At 34.8% G+C, this 17,793-nt stretch overlaps 1 protein-coding gene across 2 annotated transcripts; it reads left to right on the top strand.

Moving 5' to 3' along the window:
• Positions 1-742: 742 nt before the first annotated feature.
• LOC105338286 (ras association domain-containing protein 2) lies at positions 743-16,834 on the top strand. 2 transcript variants are annotated; one of them, XM_066065556.1, is made up of 12 exons: positions 743-1,611; positions 2,964-3,058; positions 4,495-4,871; positions 8,563-8,619; positions 9,058-9,136; positions 10,223-10,390; positions 12,368-12,562; positions 12,860-12,961; positions 13,365-13,416; positions 14,189-14,418; positions 14,533-14,630; positions 14,767-16,834. In XM_066065556.1, exons 1-12 carry the CDS (start codon positions 1,572-1,574, stop codon positions 14,816-14,818), a joined length of 1,545 nt encoding a protein of 514 aa, XP_065921628.1. In that variant the 5' UTR covers positions 743-1,571; the 3' UTR covers positions 14,819-16,834. The 2 variants fall into 2 exon arrangements, with proteins under 2 accessions (XP_065921628.1, XP_011441633.3); XM_011443331.4 differs by lacking the exon at positions 8,563-8,619 and having other exon boundaries at positions 752-1,611.
• Positions 16,835-17,793: the final 959 nt, after the last annotated feature.

Below are 17,793 nucleotides of genomic sequence, written 5' to 3'. Positions count from 1 at the left end.
AGTGGCCAGCAATTAAAAATAGACAGGCCTACGTCACATTGTTGTTTGATACAACCACCCAAAGTCCAAGCTCTTGTTAAAATGGTTCTATATTCTTTACGCATCTTGGCACCGGCATAATTATCCGGCACAGTGTTTCATCTAAGATGGTTCGACGAAATCACTTTTCACAGTTCTTGCACATGATTGTCAAGTCTTTGCGTTAGAAGATAAATAGCTTTAAAACAATAATAGCATGGATAGGTATATAATCTCCAAGAGAGTTTTCCATCAAGTCATTTTATCACTACACAAGAACCAATTTGAATTTCATGGACACCTGGATGGGTCAAAGTTAGGAGAGTAATTGTCACTTGAGACGTTTCGAACGATGATGCAAAAATTGTGAACATTACTCACTGTGGTATCTCGATCTATTGTTGCAAGAGAATCCATTGATTTTGATGATAATTTCTATTCTCTCAGCCATGGTTGTTCAAAGATTTGTTTGGAGATTTACTGAATTCTTGGCTGTGTTTTATAAAACAGTGAAAAGATAAGTTCGTTTTTTTTATAGAAAATATCGTAATTATTCCTTCGTAGGACAATTCGAAAATAGTCTATATATAGAATATATATGTAGTGATATGACGTATTTGTATGTTTTACCATTCCATGCATTCTGTTAATCACAAGTGACAGAAAAAGAGGTAGTGTGAATCCTGCGTAGCATGTGTGTGATCGTGTCATAAACAAATAATCTCTATGGGACGTTCAGAAACAAATATTCAATCAATGTAACGAAAACTCCAAACATCAGTCAAATCACATTCACCTTTTTATTTCATTTCATGATTAATTTCATGATCAAAGGGACGCGAAAACGGTTGTCTGTAATCCACGTATTGATTGAAAAAATGGATTGCAAGCGTTAAACACGGCGTATTGTAGCGGGACATCCCTTCCTGTCCCAGTCAGGCGTGGTAATTCATATAACAGCAAGTTCTGCCTTCTTTATGGCGGAGAAATCGGATACAAACACGGTGTCGTATTTCATATGGATGTTGCAACGAGACGGAAACGTTCGTCCCATACATGTAGCTGTTTAAATGAGCAACCCATGGCCTCGAAATACCTCGACAAGTTATGAGATTTAGGGCCCAAAGGAGCGTGAAATAGCATAAGACTACACAGGCTTGACAACTCAATGGAAGAAAAAACTAGGAACGGATATGTAAAATAAAATTGTACAACTGTGATCAGCTTACATGCCATTGAATAGAGATTACGAAACCCGGTCAATGTTCATGTGCCCGGACCTTTAAAACTGATATACTTGAACTGTTTATGGCTCTACGTGTGGACTTGAATACCCACTTTGTTCGATTTCAATACTGTGTGTCTTATCGACATGCTCTGTGGTTTCTCAATGCCACCGGTTCCTTAACACAGTTCAGGGAAGTCCAATTGTCAGCCTTGCGATTCTTCTTCGTTTTATGATGTTTATGTTCCAGTTTGGAAACTGTGCTAGGGATTAGAGATGAATCAGGAATCGATAATCGATCGTGTCCGAGTCTGAATCAACTATCAGCATGAGCAGTTGTCCAAAATGTGGCAAAACGGTGTATTTTGGTAAGTCTTTTCTGAATTCGTGACACCATTTTGCAGACAGCCCAATTCATTATTCTACAACTTGTAAAATCCGGGCCTTAATACTTTATGCAAATATTTTAAACTGTATAAAAATAACTTTTCTGTGCTCTTTTGTTACTTTTAGATATTTTCTTTCATTTCTGCAAAGTGAAGACAGGTGCATTAATTTAGTTTGGTAAAAGAAATAAAACGTGCACCATGTTGATAAAATATTCAAAAGGTTATCGCAAAAGTCTTGATTGAAAATCAATAGACTTTCATACGCGGTGTGTTAGTAACACTTAACTATTTGAACAGGAAACATTTTTAAAACCCGAGCTCTAAGCAATCGAGACCCTTAAACGTCTCCAGTGCACCAGGGGTCCCGGCGAAATCCCCGGGGGTGACAGTGAACGTGTGCTGCAGTGTAAAACGTCGGTTTTAAGCAGTTTGACAAATGAATGCTGACGTAGTGGACCATTAATTAGTCCGCATGATTTGACGGTGGTTGTACTCATAAAATAAACACAAAAACATCCCTGTCGTAACAGTGTTTGGATCTTCCTACAAATAAAACACGACAGTATTCGCAAAACAGACATTTTAATAGGTGCAGTATCATTTTTGAGGGAGAAAATGGTAGTTGGTCGCTGCTTAGTTTACAAACGTATATACACTTTGTAGGAAAGCAATAAACTTTGTCACCTGTGTTTACAGTTCGCGACCTGAAATTATTATAAAGTGTTCTTTAATCTACGCAGGTAGACACTTGGCCTATAGTATCATTTAACACGACAGGGCGTCGACAGATAAAATGTAGAATTTAATAGGCAACTTTTCTCATTTAAACACGTTTATCAAGAAAAGCCAACAAAGTTTATAAATATAACAGATTGTTATGTAAATAAGTCTATAACCTAATTTTGTTATATTAGGCAGATTCCGCGCTTGAGCGATACCGATGTGTACATTTTTACATATCTGGGTCCGTATTACACGTAGATCCACAATGGAATATTGGACAGTTGACATAACTTTGGCACTATTGACTCTATATTTTATCTCTATATTTTATTAACAAATTGAATATCCTTTTCCAACTATTTCTGTAATGGTTGCGAATTCGACAATTCTTAAAGAATGAATGATCAAATGTACATGTAGACCCCCCCCCTCCCCCCCCCCCCCAAAAAAAAAATCTATAAAATGATAAAATCTATAATATACCAGATGTACCTCAATGATAACATAGACGTTCTACTTAAAACTCTCTCTCTCTGTCTCTCTCTCTCGTCAGCGTCAATAACTATTTTATGAAGACAAAAGTTTCTATGATTTGTTTGTCCTTTTAGCTGAGAGAAAAACTTCACTTGGAAAGAATTGGCATCCGAACTGTTTAAAATGTGAAGAGTGTGGGAAAATTCTTTCGCCTGGTCAACATGCAGAGGTAAAACAGTAATGAAATATTCAAATAATGTAATTTTTGCATCAATTTATTACGGAGCAAAAAATATATTTGTACTAGGAAGTCATAGACATGTTTCATTGATTTTCATTTTATAATTTGCTCTCTTTGCTTTTTTTAATTGTAAAACAAGAATATCTTTACCTGATGACAATGCAAGGAATTTAAATTTTATTGTTTTTCCATTCTGTTATGTCCCGTTGTTATCGAGTTTGGCTCTAAGTGTACATAACCTAGCTTGCAGTGAAGTAAATCTCCGCGAACCTTTCTCAGCTGTTTTGATGTTGATCAATACACATGACAAAGTCTCGCATTCTGCGGGACCGTCAGACAATTTTCAATATGTTCCGCGCACACTTAAAAGAGTACTCATGCTCCCAGACAATAATCAGATATTGGTTTGTATAATCAACTTCTGAACACGCAATATTCTTGTCACTGGTTCAATGGAAAAATTTTACACGTGTTTTGGTCTGTAGTGTAGGCTCTGAACACATAGTCTATATGAGAACAAAAATACGACTGGTTTCTGGTAAAAAAAAATATTTAGTTTAAAGACTGATAAAGGATAGGAAACCATTAAGTTTTTGGTTGGTATATATTCAATTAAAACCTTGCATTGGGTTTGGAGTCTACAAACCAATACTGAATTTTGCGTAGAGATTATTATTATTATTAAAATAATCGACTACATAGGGGAATTTCGTGTAATTGACTATTAATCGATTACTAGTACAAAGGGGAATTTTGTGAAATTGATTATTAATCGATTACACTCTTTTTTGTCATGTAATCGATTGTTATCGATTACTTTGTAGCATGTAATCAGTTAATAATCAATTACTTAGTACTTTTAATTATTTTTCTTTTCATTAAAATATGAATAATACCCCTTCTAAACATACATTACATAAACTATTCAAGTTGATTTGGTTTTAGAGTTAAAGAGGAGATTTCAGTGTAAATGGTATGAAAATTTGAGACTTCATATTACAACCCTAATAACAATTTAAAATTTCTACTGCTTATTCAAATTCAGATGTCAAATTATAAGCAATATCGAGAGCTCCATCTTTTAATTTATCTTAAAAGATATTTTTCTAGAGGTTTATGAGGTTGGATGAAATCTTGACCTTGCACCTTTAGCCATATCATAATTATTCTGTTGTTGTTGACAACTTCAAAATTAGAATTTGATTAAATTCAATTTTTAAAATGTAAAGAACTTTGAGGGAACCTTGTTTCATGATTTGAATGAATTGTGTTTGTAGCTTGTTTAATTAATAGATCCTAGTCATATTATAAAAATGATAACTCATATAAAGTTGATTATTTGTTTGCTGTTTGATATGCATGTAGGCCTATTGTTATATGTGTGCTCTCGTGTTGGGTTCTTACTTTGTTGTTTTTTTCCTCAGAGGAAGGGATTGCCCTACTGCCACAAACCGTGTTACGCCAGACTGTTCGGGCCCCAGATGATGGGGTACGGATCCAATGTGGTGTCACCGGCGAATTTCAAGAGAAACGGGGATGGAACTTTATATAACGGGGAATATGACTTTGACTTGAAACAAGTGTTCGAAAGTGGTCAAATGATTCACAGTAACGGGAGTCCGTCTTGGCCAAGCCCCAGTCCCCAGGAAAAACTTCACTCCCACTACTCACGACCCACGAGACTGGGCGCGCCAAATCAAATCATGGAGTTTGATTTTATGTCTGAACCTGATAGTGATAGTCAGAATTGTAATGGTTCTCCAAATAAAAGCGAAGTACAGAGAAAATATACCCACAGAGAGTAAGTACCGGTTTTATTTATAAATTATCTCTCTCTCTCTCTCTCTCTCTCTCTCTCTCTCTCTCTCTCTCTCTCTCTCTCTCTCTCTCTAACAGATGTAATGCGGGGATTACACGACAAGCTTTTATTTCCTTTACATAGTTAAATTGATAAAGGCTGTTTTGATCGACGAGGAAGTCTCATAAACACTGGCTAAAATACTACGTCCGCCACTTCATAAAGTTGAATCATTGCGCGAGTTATTCCCCTTGACCCGGAAATCTCCCCAATCCCAGCTTCCGCCAGTTGTGTTATCGTTCACATTTGTTTTTGGTGATGGTTTTAGGAGTTTGGAAAACCAGATAGACAGAAAATGAAAAGGTAAATAGGTTTTGTCTATGAACACTTCCGTATTTGTACATCATTCAGGTATATCGTTGTGCCTTACCTACCAAATCCAGGTATTTCAGGTGATGTTTCTGCCCCCATCAGGCCCGTGTTTATCTCCTATCTCGTCAGTTTGGCACTGTTTGGGTCTCAATAGGCACAGATCTGACATTCTGTGTAGTCTTTTTAACGTGTTAATTACCGACATAGGCTTGCATTCTTCTTACTGCCGAAATATGTGTATGTTGGAGGGGAGGGGGGGGGGATTATATAGTGCGTTGTATCTGATTCTCACCCCCCTATACCAAGGTCATTTCTAAATAAATAGATGAAATATAAGTGTAATACTAATAGTTCAATTATGATGGTCATCTACATAACATTATTTCAATCTGATGTAGGAGAGATTTGAGTAGAATATGCAGAATCAAGATGTAGGCATTGGCCATTCACTTCAGTGTTTATCTTTTGACCTTCACCTAATGACCAACTTGCACTAGCCTAGATGACCCCCTTTCTTACAAGAAAATGGCTATAGCAAATGATTAACCACTAGTAAGCAGTATACATCTTGAAATAATGGGGAAAATCACAAAATTGGTAGTGATTGATCTTCATGTCAACAATTAAAGGTCTTTTAGTACATATACTGGCACTGAACCAGTTATTGGCTAAAATTTAAAGTTTTCTTTTCGTATTTCCTTATTTCTTTATATTTTCGGATAAAACTTGACATACTTTAAACAGTGAACTCCTTATTTATCAATCTGTTAGATTATATCATTATTTAGAACGCAAAACATCTTGTTTTGTGCTTTTTAGCACGCCCTGAATTTGCCGAGTTTTTACGTTCACTGTATCAGTTATCGGCTTTGCGATTATAACATAGTAAAATCCCTGTACATGTTGATTTTATACTCTGCTATAGTCTGTCCCAAGTTGTTGCTTATTTTTATTAAAAATCAATTTTTGATGATTTTTAATAAAAATACACATACCTGTGAAACAAATACAATTGAAATCGATGAAAGGGAATATATCCAAAATATCTTCATTGAACAATTATCCCTACTCACTCATAAAATTTCATAGGAACGAAAACAATTTTCTTACGGAGATTTGTAATGGGAAATGTTTACATCTTTTCTCCATTCGGAATACACTCAGAATACATCACACAATTTTTTAACATTATCATCCGGGCTAATTAATGGCTGATGCAATGCAAAATCTCAGTAGACTTTCAATTTTTGGATGTGTATTGAAACCTGAAGCGGTAGAGGGGGCGTTTCAAAACAGAACGTAGTTTGAGCACAAAGGTATTTACTATTATTGAAATATCAAGCAAAAAATGGTGGAAGCAAAAACGTGGGACAGAGTATAAATGTAATTTGAATAATAAATATGCCCCTAAAATTGTGGGGTCAGCTAGACTAAAGTAGTCGGGGTTATGATACATTATAAACAAAACTCATATATAAAATTATTCGTATAATATCATACGGTAATAAACAAAATCGTAGACTATTCAATACATAATTGTGCAATAATAATTCAACTGCGCTATGAACCTCTCGGAAATTAGTGAATTCCTTTTGTTTATACATGTTATATGTATTGATATTATATGTCAAAATCAAAGAAGGAATATAATAACGTATGACAAAGAGGTAATATTCTGTTTTTAACTTATTACGCCACATCCCCCACTGCTGAAAATGCAAAGATGTAAATCAGCGGTAAACAATGATCGTTTAAGCTCACCATGTATAAAACATATTCAAGAAAGTTTTCAAGCAAACTGACTTTTCTTTATTTGAAACAGACAACTGAATTAAAAAATCTTGGATTGTCGCGTGCTATAAACCCGAACTCTCAGTTTAGCTGATAAATGGTCCTAGCCGATAACTGGTATAGTACCAGTATATTTAAACCAATTAAAGCAAGATCTTACAGGGGAAAATTTGTCTTGTGAATGTAAACTGAAGGATTGTCATCCTTCCGATCCCATTATTTGTTAGATTTAAAAGAATAAAATGATATGTGTCTGCATAAGGTATCAAACTTGGATCCTTGCATTGATTACCATTTAGGCGCTCTACCACTGAGCTACATAGCCCAGTATCTGGAATTCTTTGTGGCCACATCTCCTTCTGTTGTCTTCAGCCTCAATCATATCAAAGTTCAGGTTGTTTGCTCCTTGGGAAGAATGCCATTGTTCATTCAAAGGGGGTTGGTCAATGGCAGTCAATGAAGTACATGAGGAAAAATTGTAGGCTTAAATTATGTAAATGTTGGAAGATTTATATACCGGTATATTTTCAAAATTCTTAAATTCTACCAAGTTTCATGTGTAAACTACGCTTATACAATGCAGATAAACTTCGTTATCTTGAACTAGATGGGACTGTTTAAAAACTTTGAGATATCTGTGTATTCGAGATACAATGTATTAGACTGAGTGTTGAAGATGTTAAAGTTAAACTGTACTTATTCTTTTAAGAAATGAATTTAATTCCTCTGTATGAACATATTATTTGAAATATTTGCCATTCAATTTGCATGACACATTCAGCCAAGACAGGTGGGGTGGAAAATATGAATGATGCAGGTCTATTATATATCCATCTTAATCCCATGAAACAGTAATTGAGAATATTTCCCATAATAATAACATGTCCAAGATGATTTACAGTAGAAACAATTGCTTCTGTACAAACTAGTTCTCAGATGTAGTCTAGGCTAGATAATACACTGTACTGTGCAGACAGTTCAGAAGGTCAGCTTAACTTTAGTTTGACATACATTTAAATGCCAACCCAAATAGCACATTTTCACCATTGTTATTACATGTTGAACGCTATTTAGGTGAGCACTGATAATATAGCCAATCAGCTGAGTCTTATCAACAGTGATTTAATTACGGCATTTGATGACCCGAAATTTGCCAGAATTTGGTCAGTCATGCATTTCAAATAATTTTCACACACCTGAGTGGCCCTGCAGTAGGTTATATCTGTATACCTGTGATCGCAGGTGATTGTAGGTGGGATAAAGCTGTTTATTTCCCTCCCTATCAATTCTTGACCTCCCATTACATGCTGATAGGAAGCACCTTTAGCGGAGCCAATATCTGAATGAAACTGTTAGGCCTTTAATATACACACACACTGTCGCGATCGCCTTTATAGATTTATCTTTACACGACTGTCTAGCAGCGAATCATAAGCTATTTTACATTTTGTCTTCTAAATGACCTATTTTATGAGGCCCATTTTTTTTTTTGAATGAGGGAATATAAGTCTGTTCTTTGATTGTTTTCGAGGATTGAAATGGAGACATTATTTGATTACGATCAGGAGACTTTGATCGACTTGGCGGAGTAAGTATGAAATGTGACAGCCAGCCAGATTTGCGATTTGATGAACTTTTTATACCTGTTTGTGTTTTGCATTCCTCTACAGCAGACTACTTGTCAGTCCTGTATGTTTGTAATTTGTTTGAATTGTGAATGTTTTGAAGATGTTTACCTGATTTCCTTGTTTGTTATTGTTCTTACTGTTGAATTCTACTGTTTTGTATGTGCGTTTTGACCAAGATTTGCTTGTTGAATAGACACAAATCTAAAACACTAACACTGAAGCACAAGGAAAAGCAATAACAGTAATTTTATGAATGTTTTGTTTGGCATTGAGCGTGTTACCTAGTTAAGAAATACAGAAACAGTGAGCAATTTTTCAGTACATGTTGTTGGTTAATAGTGAATGTTTTAATGACATGTTTTTAAAATTCATTAAAATTCAGTTTATTTTTTTTCCAGACGAGAGCTTCTGAAGAAGATCGATGAATTCAATGCTTTCTATGAAGGCAAAAAGAGGCAGTCTCTTACCATTAAGAAGGTTTGTATGAATACCTGAATAAAGGATTAAGTTGCATTCAGAAATTAGGCAGAACCATCTTACCCCATAGACTTTACCCTTCAATTTGCAATCTTCTTATGAATACACCGTGTAGAAAATTTAAATGTGTTTGAATTATTCAGATGGGAGCCCAACATTTTAACTTTGTCATGGTGGATTTCTAAAATAAAAAAAATCCAAAACTTGGTGGTTATACTGAAACACAATTAGTCTAATTATACTTGAACTTCTATTCTATATGTATACATAATTGATTGTTATTGGTAATATCATCACAATGCGTATATACTCGTACATTGTATTTTTTCATTCCATTTGTCACAAGTGAGATTAATGAACCCATGGGAAGCTATCAAAATGTAAATGACAATAGGAAATGGGAATCCTCATGCAATTTTTTCTCTTTGGAATCCACAATTTTCCCATGATGTTGTGACATATGGTTTGGATGAAACCAATATAATAAACAAAAACAATTTTAGCATTGTGTTTCATTATTGTTACAAGCATGCCAATTAGGGGTCAGTATTTGTTTACCTATCTGGCGCACAATTTACACTGCCAGCAACATGCAGGTACTGCCAAAATTCTGCAGTCGACCCAACAAACTCATTTTCTAGGATTTTTTCCTTCTTACAAGATAGGAAATTGAGTGGATCTTTATCGTTGGAGCAGCATGTCCATTTGGTGTTTGCTAACTAAAATCTTGAGATACATGATCCGAACAATGCATCTGTGTCTGAGATATGTTGTGAAATCTGGTCTGAAGATGGCTAAACTCACTGTGAAGTGTTTACTGTAAATAACAAATCTAGGGATGTTTGGGGGAGCTGTAGTGGACATCAAAGAGCCTGTTTTTTGATGGAATCTTCTCTCAGTCCATCCTATGCTTCCCAGCATGCTCTTTGTTACCTAGGTGATAAAATGATAGGAAGAAAGTTTGTCCCTCCCAACACCCCCTTACATGTAAAGATCTTTTAAAATGATTACAGTATGATAGACTGAGGATGTTACGCGTAACATTGAATATTTGGTGAGTACATATGTTATTTTTCCTATTTTTAGAGTACCGACCAGTTAGTGATAGAAGGACCAGTTCGCATTTACTGGGGAGTAGTCCAACCAATCAGGTTACAGGAATTTGATGATGTCCCATCAGTCCCCTCTCCAACGTCATGGCGACACAGTTTTATCCCTGGAGACAGAATACCAGACATAAAACCCGACCTGAGGGTAATGATTTTTTTCTTCTGTATATAAGACCAATATAAAGGGTAAAATCTACAGACACCTTTGTGACATATATGTTTATATCCCTGAAAATTTATGTTTTTTTGTTAACCAAAAGTTATCCTTTGATTAAAACGTTAACTTCCATCCAAATCTTTAAACTACCGGTATTATTTATTATACAAGATGAGTCACTGTGGTTTTTTAAATACCTTAGGTCAAGGTAAAGAGTAAATTGCCATTAAAGTTCAAGGCCATAAATCTAGTTCAAGGTCCATTTTATCCAAACACGTAGTGTACTTACTACTGTTCAGTGAGGCCACCCTCACCTTGTTGCTGAATGAGAATAACAGATTCAGTCTTTGGATAAAATTTAATTACGCAAATAAATGAATTTTGTACATGCTCTGTTACAAAATAACCAAAAATTTGTTATATATATATATTTATTACTGGTAGTTAATATATATAATTAACTACCAGTAATAAAAATTGTAGAAATGGCATACAGTGTATATTGTGTACAGTGTAAGATATTGATGATAAAATATCACTTGACATGTACAGTATTTAGAAAGCTAGCTATTTGTATGCTTGCATTTTTTCTGTCTATTTATAACAACATCAAGATGACTTAATTGTTTACATGTTTAATAGACCTCACTTGATATATAATACTGTTTAGTTGAATCGTGCTGCTTTGATTGGATGTTTAAATGAGAGTATAGATGATATTCACATGGTTGTAGACAATTTAATGGAGGACTTTGATCGAGTTATTTTTTTCCCTAGTGTTTTTTTTTTCTTGAGTAGATCAAGCTTCAGTATTGATTTGTCATGGTCTGCGAGAAATGTTATTTCTGCAACGAATGTGTCTGGGGAACAGAAATAAGAAATGTCACATCAAATAGAAAGTCAGGAATCTTCATTTGAAAAAGTCATGGACAGTATTCATACAGATTTCAAAGTTCATTTTTCTAAATTGTCACACATGCTTATCATGCGATGAATTCAGACTGGTTTAAATGTTCCAAGTGTTTTGATTGGTTAAGATTGATCTTCTGTTCTCATAAAACCTGGCTACGTGTAGAAATAGTGAAGAATCTGTTGACTTTGATCGAGCATATGTTCGGTGTTTGCATGCATGTACACACAGAAGACCAGGAAGTGACCTACTTGTCAGGAGAAAAACCAGAAGTCCAAATTGATACCCGCTAGATTTTTTGGAGTGTGTTAGCAGTTTACATGTACTTAATGTGTAGAGTTTTTGAATGTGGGTGCCCCTAACCCTCTGAGTCTTCATTTCCTTCCCTTATTAATACACAGAAATGCAGAAAATTTTTATTCTCAGTGATACACATGTATGAATTTCTTAAAGTAATATAATTAAATAAAGCTCAGATAGTTTTCAATACAAATATTAAAATGTTAACTCTATTTAAGATAATTGTCAGGCCTTCTTAAATTTGATATTACATGTAAGTTTGATTTGTATTGGCGAGAGAGTTAATTTATTGTAGAACCAAAATTAAGAAAATTAAATGTACCTATCTACCATCCAGGATTGGAGTTTTGGATTAACATGTACTGTATACACTTTCAGCATAATTGCATAATTATAAAACAGAAAAAATTTTGCACAAAAAATAACATGTATATATATATATATGACTGAAGTGAATACCATTTTACATGGTTACCAAACTATTTTTACCTTTTAGGACTCGGGGATTGCAAGTTTGACATTAAAAAGTCTTTAATTCCTCCAACAAGGAATGTATATAAGTCCCAGTTCCAGCCATTTTTTTTTGTTGATAACTAGGTTTCATTTTCAGCATAAACTACACATAGAAGATTTTGCATTACATAATACTTTCTACTGACATGTTGAATGCAATTTACCATTACCAAATCACTTTCCAGAATTTATGTGATTGAAAGAGTCCTTTTTTCTCTTGACCTTCTCCCTCTCTGTTACAGAGGTCAAGGTCACCTGAGCCAGTCTCTTCCCGTGTCAGTAGAGGCGTGGACGATAGTGTCATATTCTCACCACCAGATGGCGTCGTGCTGCGAAAAAAGAACATCAAAAAGTTTAATACGGTGGCCTACCGGGGTGATTCCCGACCCAATAAATGGAAACGGGCGTCAATTAATGGTCATATCTATAACTTTGATGTAAGTGCACCATATATATCTTTTACTTGCAAACTTTATTACATGTATTTGATTTCTTCAGGTGAACAAATTATATTACATTTGATGATATATTGCAAATCATAATGCATATTTAGATAAAGTGTTTAATTACTCAATGTTTTTGTTGACAGTATATGAAGATGTGAATTAACCATATTCAAATAATGCTCTTTTTATACTTTTATAATATATTACTGGTAAATCTATTTTTCATGAAATGATTGTATATGTGAATCTGAGATGGTTGTGTGATATTAAGCTGTGTGTGTGTTTCAGACGAGGGTGTTCACCCCTGTACTGGGCAGCTGTACCAGTGTCACGGTGGACAGTAAATGTACTACCTATGGGGTCATCAAAACACTGCTGGAAAAGTTCAAGGTCAGGATGTCAAATTGCTCTATGTATATAGGCCAGAGAGAGAGAGAGTAGTTATCATCCCTTTTATTGGAATGTTATGTGCATAAAAATTACGATTTGGTTAGGCTGATAATTTATTTACAATGTAGTAGATAATTCATTGTGATAGTAATTCTTCGCCTTTCTGTTACGGGATTATTAGAAATATAAATATAAGCTACATTTATATGATCCATTGGTAAGGACTCACTGAATGTGCTGTAAGAATTAACGTAGCCATTGTAACCTTACTATGCAGTCAGTTACCGTACATGTATTAGGTGATCATGCTGTATGTTTTCGATGGTTGTACTTATCCAATGTAAGATATGCTCTGTGGGTTACTACATGTACATTTACTGACCGCTGTTCCTTGTATTTACAGATAGAGAATCAGCCAGAAGAATACTCACTGTATCTTGTGTCAGAGAAAGAAGGTTGGTAAAGCGGCAACAAATTACTGCTAATAATTACATTATACATAATTATTGCATATTGTAAGATTGGCTTGAATCAATTGTCAGAAGGCAAAAGTAAATTTCAACAAAGTGTATAAATTAATAAGCTAACAAGGGAGAGAAAAGAATTTAAAAGCAATTGTTCCTTCACCTGCATCACATGTCAAGTAAAGTGATTGAGACTACATGTAAATTTCCATGTCGCAAAAGGTCAAAATACAAAGCTATTCTGTGGCACTCAAAGGGATTAATTTAAAAAAAACTCATAAAAAGAGGCACATTTAAGGAAAAAGTACACGTAGATATGGAGATTATTTCCATGAAAGATGAGTCTCGTTATCTCGCCTAGTATTGCACATTCATAGATCTTCTGCTGTAGGCGGTCTGACCTTTGTCTCATTGCAGTGATTTATACAACAAAAATCATTTTGACTGCTTCATGGTCCCTTTAAGGCATCATGATGTTGATCTTGTTTCAGGAGGGGTTAAAGGTTTTTGCTAAAATGCTTAGAATACAGTTTGTGACATTGTACATAGTTGCACTAAAGCAATTAGCTGTCAGATATGAACATCAGTTGAACATTAATGCATTGAAACACAGGAATATGATTGTACATATGTACTTCTGACTGCTTGAAGATAGTAAATGCTGTAAATGCAACCATTTTCTTTGTACCTCTCCATAAACTGCCAAATTTTATTTAAAAAATAGAGTGTTAGAAATTCATGATTTACTGGGTTTTTTTCACAGGTGAGATTTTATTAAAAGACTCGGACCATCCCTTGTTAGAGAGAATAGCAAGGGGACCAGACGAGACCTCAGGGGTGAAGATTTACCTGAAAGACCGCATTATTACCACAAGGAAAAACTCTCTAGTGACCCAGGCAGTGAGGGAGGAGGAGGAGGAGGAAGAGGAAGAGGAGGGGGTGATTGAAGAGATAGCAGAGCCTGTCAAAGTCGAACAAAGCCTTCCAGATGAGGCAAGATATGTTTAGAATCTGTTCAAAGAGGAATAACTCTTATTCACAATTCCCAATGTCAAATGATGTTTTGATCTATAAAAGCTAAACTAATCATTGTTTTATTTTGTGTAGGTGGAGCAGTTGATAGCTATACCAGAACCGGTGTTACTCGGGATTCTACGGAAGTTCAAGGAAGACGAAGACCGAGAAGTCAGGACAGTACGGGCCAGGTATATTACCTTGCTGCTCTTACTTTGTCTTTGTTAACAGCTGTTCCAATCACCTTTCTTTGAAAATTTAACATTTCATATCTCCTCTTTAATAACTGGGTAATAAAAAAAACATTTTTGTTCACTTTATTTTTAGGTATGAACTTGCGAAGAGAAAATTAAAGGACGTATTGAAAACGAAAATCTGACAGTGTGGATACAGTTCAAGGCCATTGTGTTATCAAGATCTCCAATACATGGAGAGATCCTCTGAGAGGCTGGTTCACAAGTTGTCAGCTACCTTCAGAACTGTGTCGGACAGATCCAGGCAGATTCACTCTCGGTGACAAAATAATTCTGCTTGGACATCTTCTCCACTGACCACATTCATTGACTGAGCAGCTATATCAACATTTTATCTACATACAAGGGCAGTGATTGTTGCTCAGGGCCATATCAGATCCTCATCTCTCATACTTACATTCTAAAATATACAAACGTTTGTTTTTCCTGTAAATTATTGATGTGGAAAAAATCTGTGTGGATTTTTCTGTGTGTTTGGATACTAGTACATTAACTCTTAACTTGGATTATGAGTTAAAAAGTGAATGGATTTCTGTGGATTCCAATGTGCATAAAGGTTTTTACACTTCATGCTATTGTTGTTAAAAACTGGAGAGATAGTGCTGTCTTAAAGGGTGCTACATCATAACAAAATGGCAGTTGTGAGATTGAAAGAGATTATGGAACCTGGCTATAATCAAAATGGCTTGTGTTCATAACATCTTTACAGAAATGGTTAGGATACCGTTTATTATCAGTTCAATGACAGAAAATGAGATAATTTCAAACATATTGTCACCTGTTAGCAATAGCTGTTTTTAAAAAGCTTCATACGCACATGTATCGGTAATTAATAGTTGCTGCTTTCAAACAAATTAAATTTAAATGTACATTTTATTTCAAACGTGGTGATTATTATAAAACTATTTATAATTGAAATCGTGAAGACAAAATTTAAGTTATATCACTTAAAAAAGTAAAATGCATGTAGGTTCAAACCTAAAATGGGTTCATAATGAATTCAAATTTTGAAGTCAAATGAAAACTTTGTCTTCTATAAAGCTTTGAATATTGCTAAGAGTATTATCTTTTGCTTTTTGAAATTCTGTTATTTATATATTCTCCATGCTCTGGCGTTGAATAAGTTTAAAATGAATGCTGCTGATAACTGTGTTCTGTAATGAGCCAACTGCTGATCACAAGCAATAATGGTAGGTGGATCAATAATCTTTAACAGGTGGATGGTATTGAGATTTAAAAAAGTTTAACATAGTGTTAGTCACTCATCACATGTTACATTGTTTTTTGTGTGCTTTGTTCGTCTCCATGTTCTTATCTCTTACATTCCATTTCTACTCCTCTAACAAATTAACAAAAATGTATGTATGAATTTAGCAGAAGCATAATTTGTATTCTTGCTCACATTTAAAGATAGCATATTCTAAATTTAGTTGGCAAAACTGGGTGTTACTTTAGACAGAAGAGTTTAACCATGTTACTTCTTACCTCCCCTCGTTTTACTCCACAGAAACTAATACACATACATGTAGTTCTATGTAGATTGATCATACCCAGAATTACATTTTATTGTTTTACTGGCCAGAGATTATCATACATGCACATAATCCAGATTTTCATTAATGTTTTCTTATTTGGTATCTTACAGAGTATTTATTGTATGTAAAAGTTTTCAAATATAACAGTTGAATTCAAAAATGTTAAATGAATTACACCCCTATTCGACATTTTAGCTACTGTGTGGTTCTGTATAATTTTAGCTACAGTTAGTTTATGAAATGAATTAATCATGCTCTACAATATGTTCAAATCATCTCTATATGGATCAACCGTTTTTACTTTTTACTTTGAAAGCTTTTTGGAAAGCTTTATTCTACAAGTGTGCTATCCATTCTCACCTCCCTCATCTTTCCCAGTAAAGGGTTTTTGATCCCGATCAGAAACCCTTGACTAGGGAAGATGTACATGTAACTCCCCCTCTTTGTGTCGATCCCAGAATTGCGTCCCTTTGAATTGTTATGTAACATCCGCCCTTGTTCTGACAGCAGTGCTGTATTGTATTGTTGCAAATCTTTTGTTATATTGGAATTGTAAAAAGTAAGCCTATGTCATTGTGTTATGAGAAAAATAAAACAATGAAAGATTCTTTTGTTATGTTTCGTTGAGGAATTAATAGAATCATTCTGATTCTCTATTACTTATATTTACATTGTTCTATCATTGTATGTAGCATTGCAATTACTGATATTTTTACATAATTTTTCCATCAATCCCACTTGTGCCCCGACAGTGTAGGTCATTTGACCGTTTGCATTGATACATACCGATTTTTAATTAATGAAGACTATTACCAACTGCGCAAAGAAACCACGTGATGCTGTTGAACACGCCCATTTCTGGTCATGTGCCAATGATGGAATTATTAACTATGAAAGTATTTGTTCGCAATACTAGAAACCCCTTAAAAATGTTTAATCAATTTTGATGGCATTGGGTGAGCTGGACAGGTGGTGGACTTTGAGTTTTTGATCACACGTGACACATCATCATCAGATACTGAATCGAAATATTGAAAGTCAATTGTGCACTTATATCAAAGATTTGGGTAAATTTTTGAAATCGTCTAAAGTTTTCCAGATGGTTAGAATTTTATACTTAAAGAATGAGATAAATTCATCTGCTTAAATGATTCGTTGCTTATGTTCGGCGGCATCGGATTCCTATAAGTTCTACCTATCAATCCAAACACAAGTTTCTACATTTTAGTTGCATCTTTTCCACACTCGGTAATGTTCGAATTGATGTGCTTGTATTTGTTGTATCTAAGGTGTTTTCTATAGGCCCGTTTGGCACATCGGAAGGCATGATCATTGTCCGTAGTCTTGTTCCCTCTCCATATCTTCTTTCCCCTAAAGCCCCCGTCACACTGTCACGATTTTGAGCTACGATAGTGTACGAATTCAATAATCGCACTTATTCGGGGTTCATCATAGAGATAGTCGTAGGCTCTCGTCCTTCATCTCAGAAATCGCCAAATGCGGCGATTGTTTTGAGCATGTTCAAAACAATCATGCCCACAGTACGATTTTTAAGTATTCGTAGA

The sequence above is a fragment of the Magallana gigas genome, chromosome 7 (genome assembly GCF_963853765.1).
Source record: "Magallana gigas chromosome 7, xbMagGiga1.1, whole genome shotgun sequence".
In the NCBI taxonomy this organism is placed as follows: Eukaryota; Metazoa; Mollusca; class Bivalvia; order Ostreida; family Ostreidae; genus Magallana; species Magallana gigas.
The sequence above is the reverse complement of the archived record's forward strand: the minus strand, read 5'-3'. Positions and strand labels throughout refer to the sequence as shown.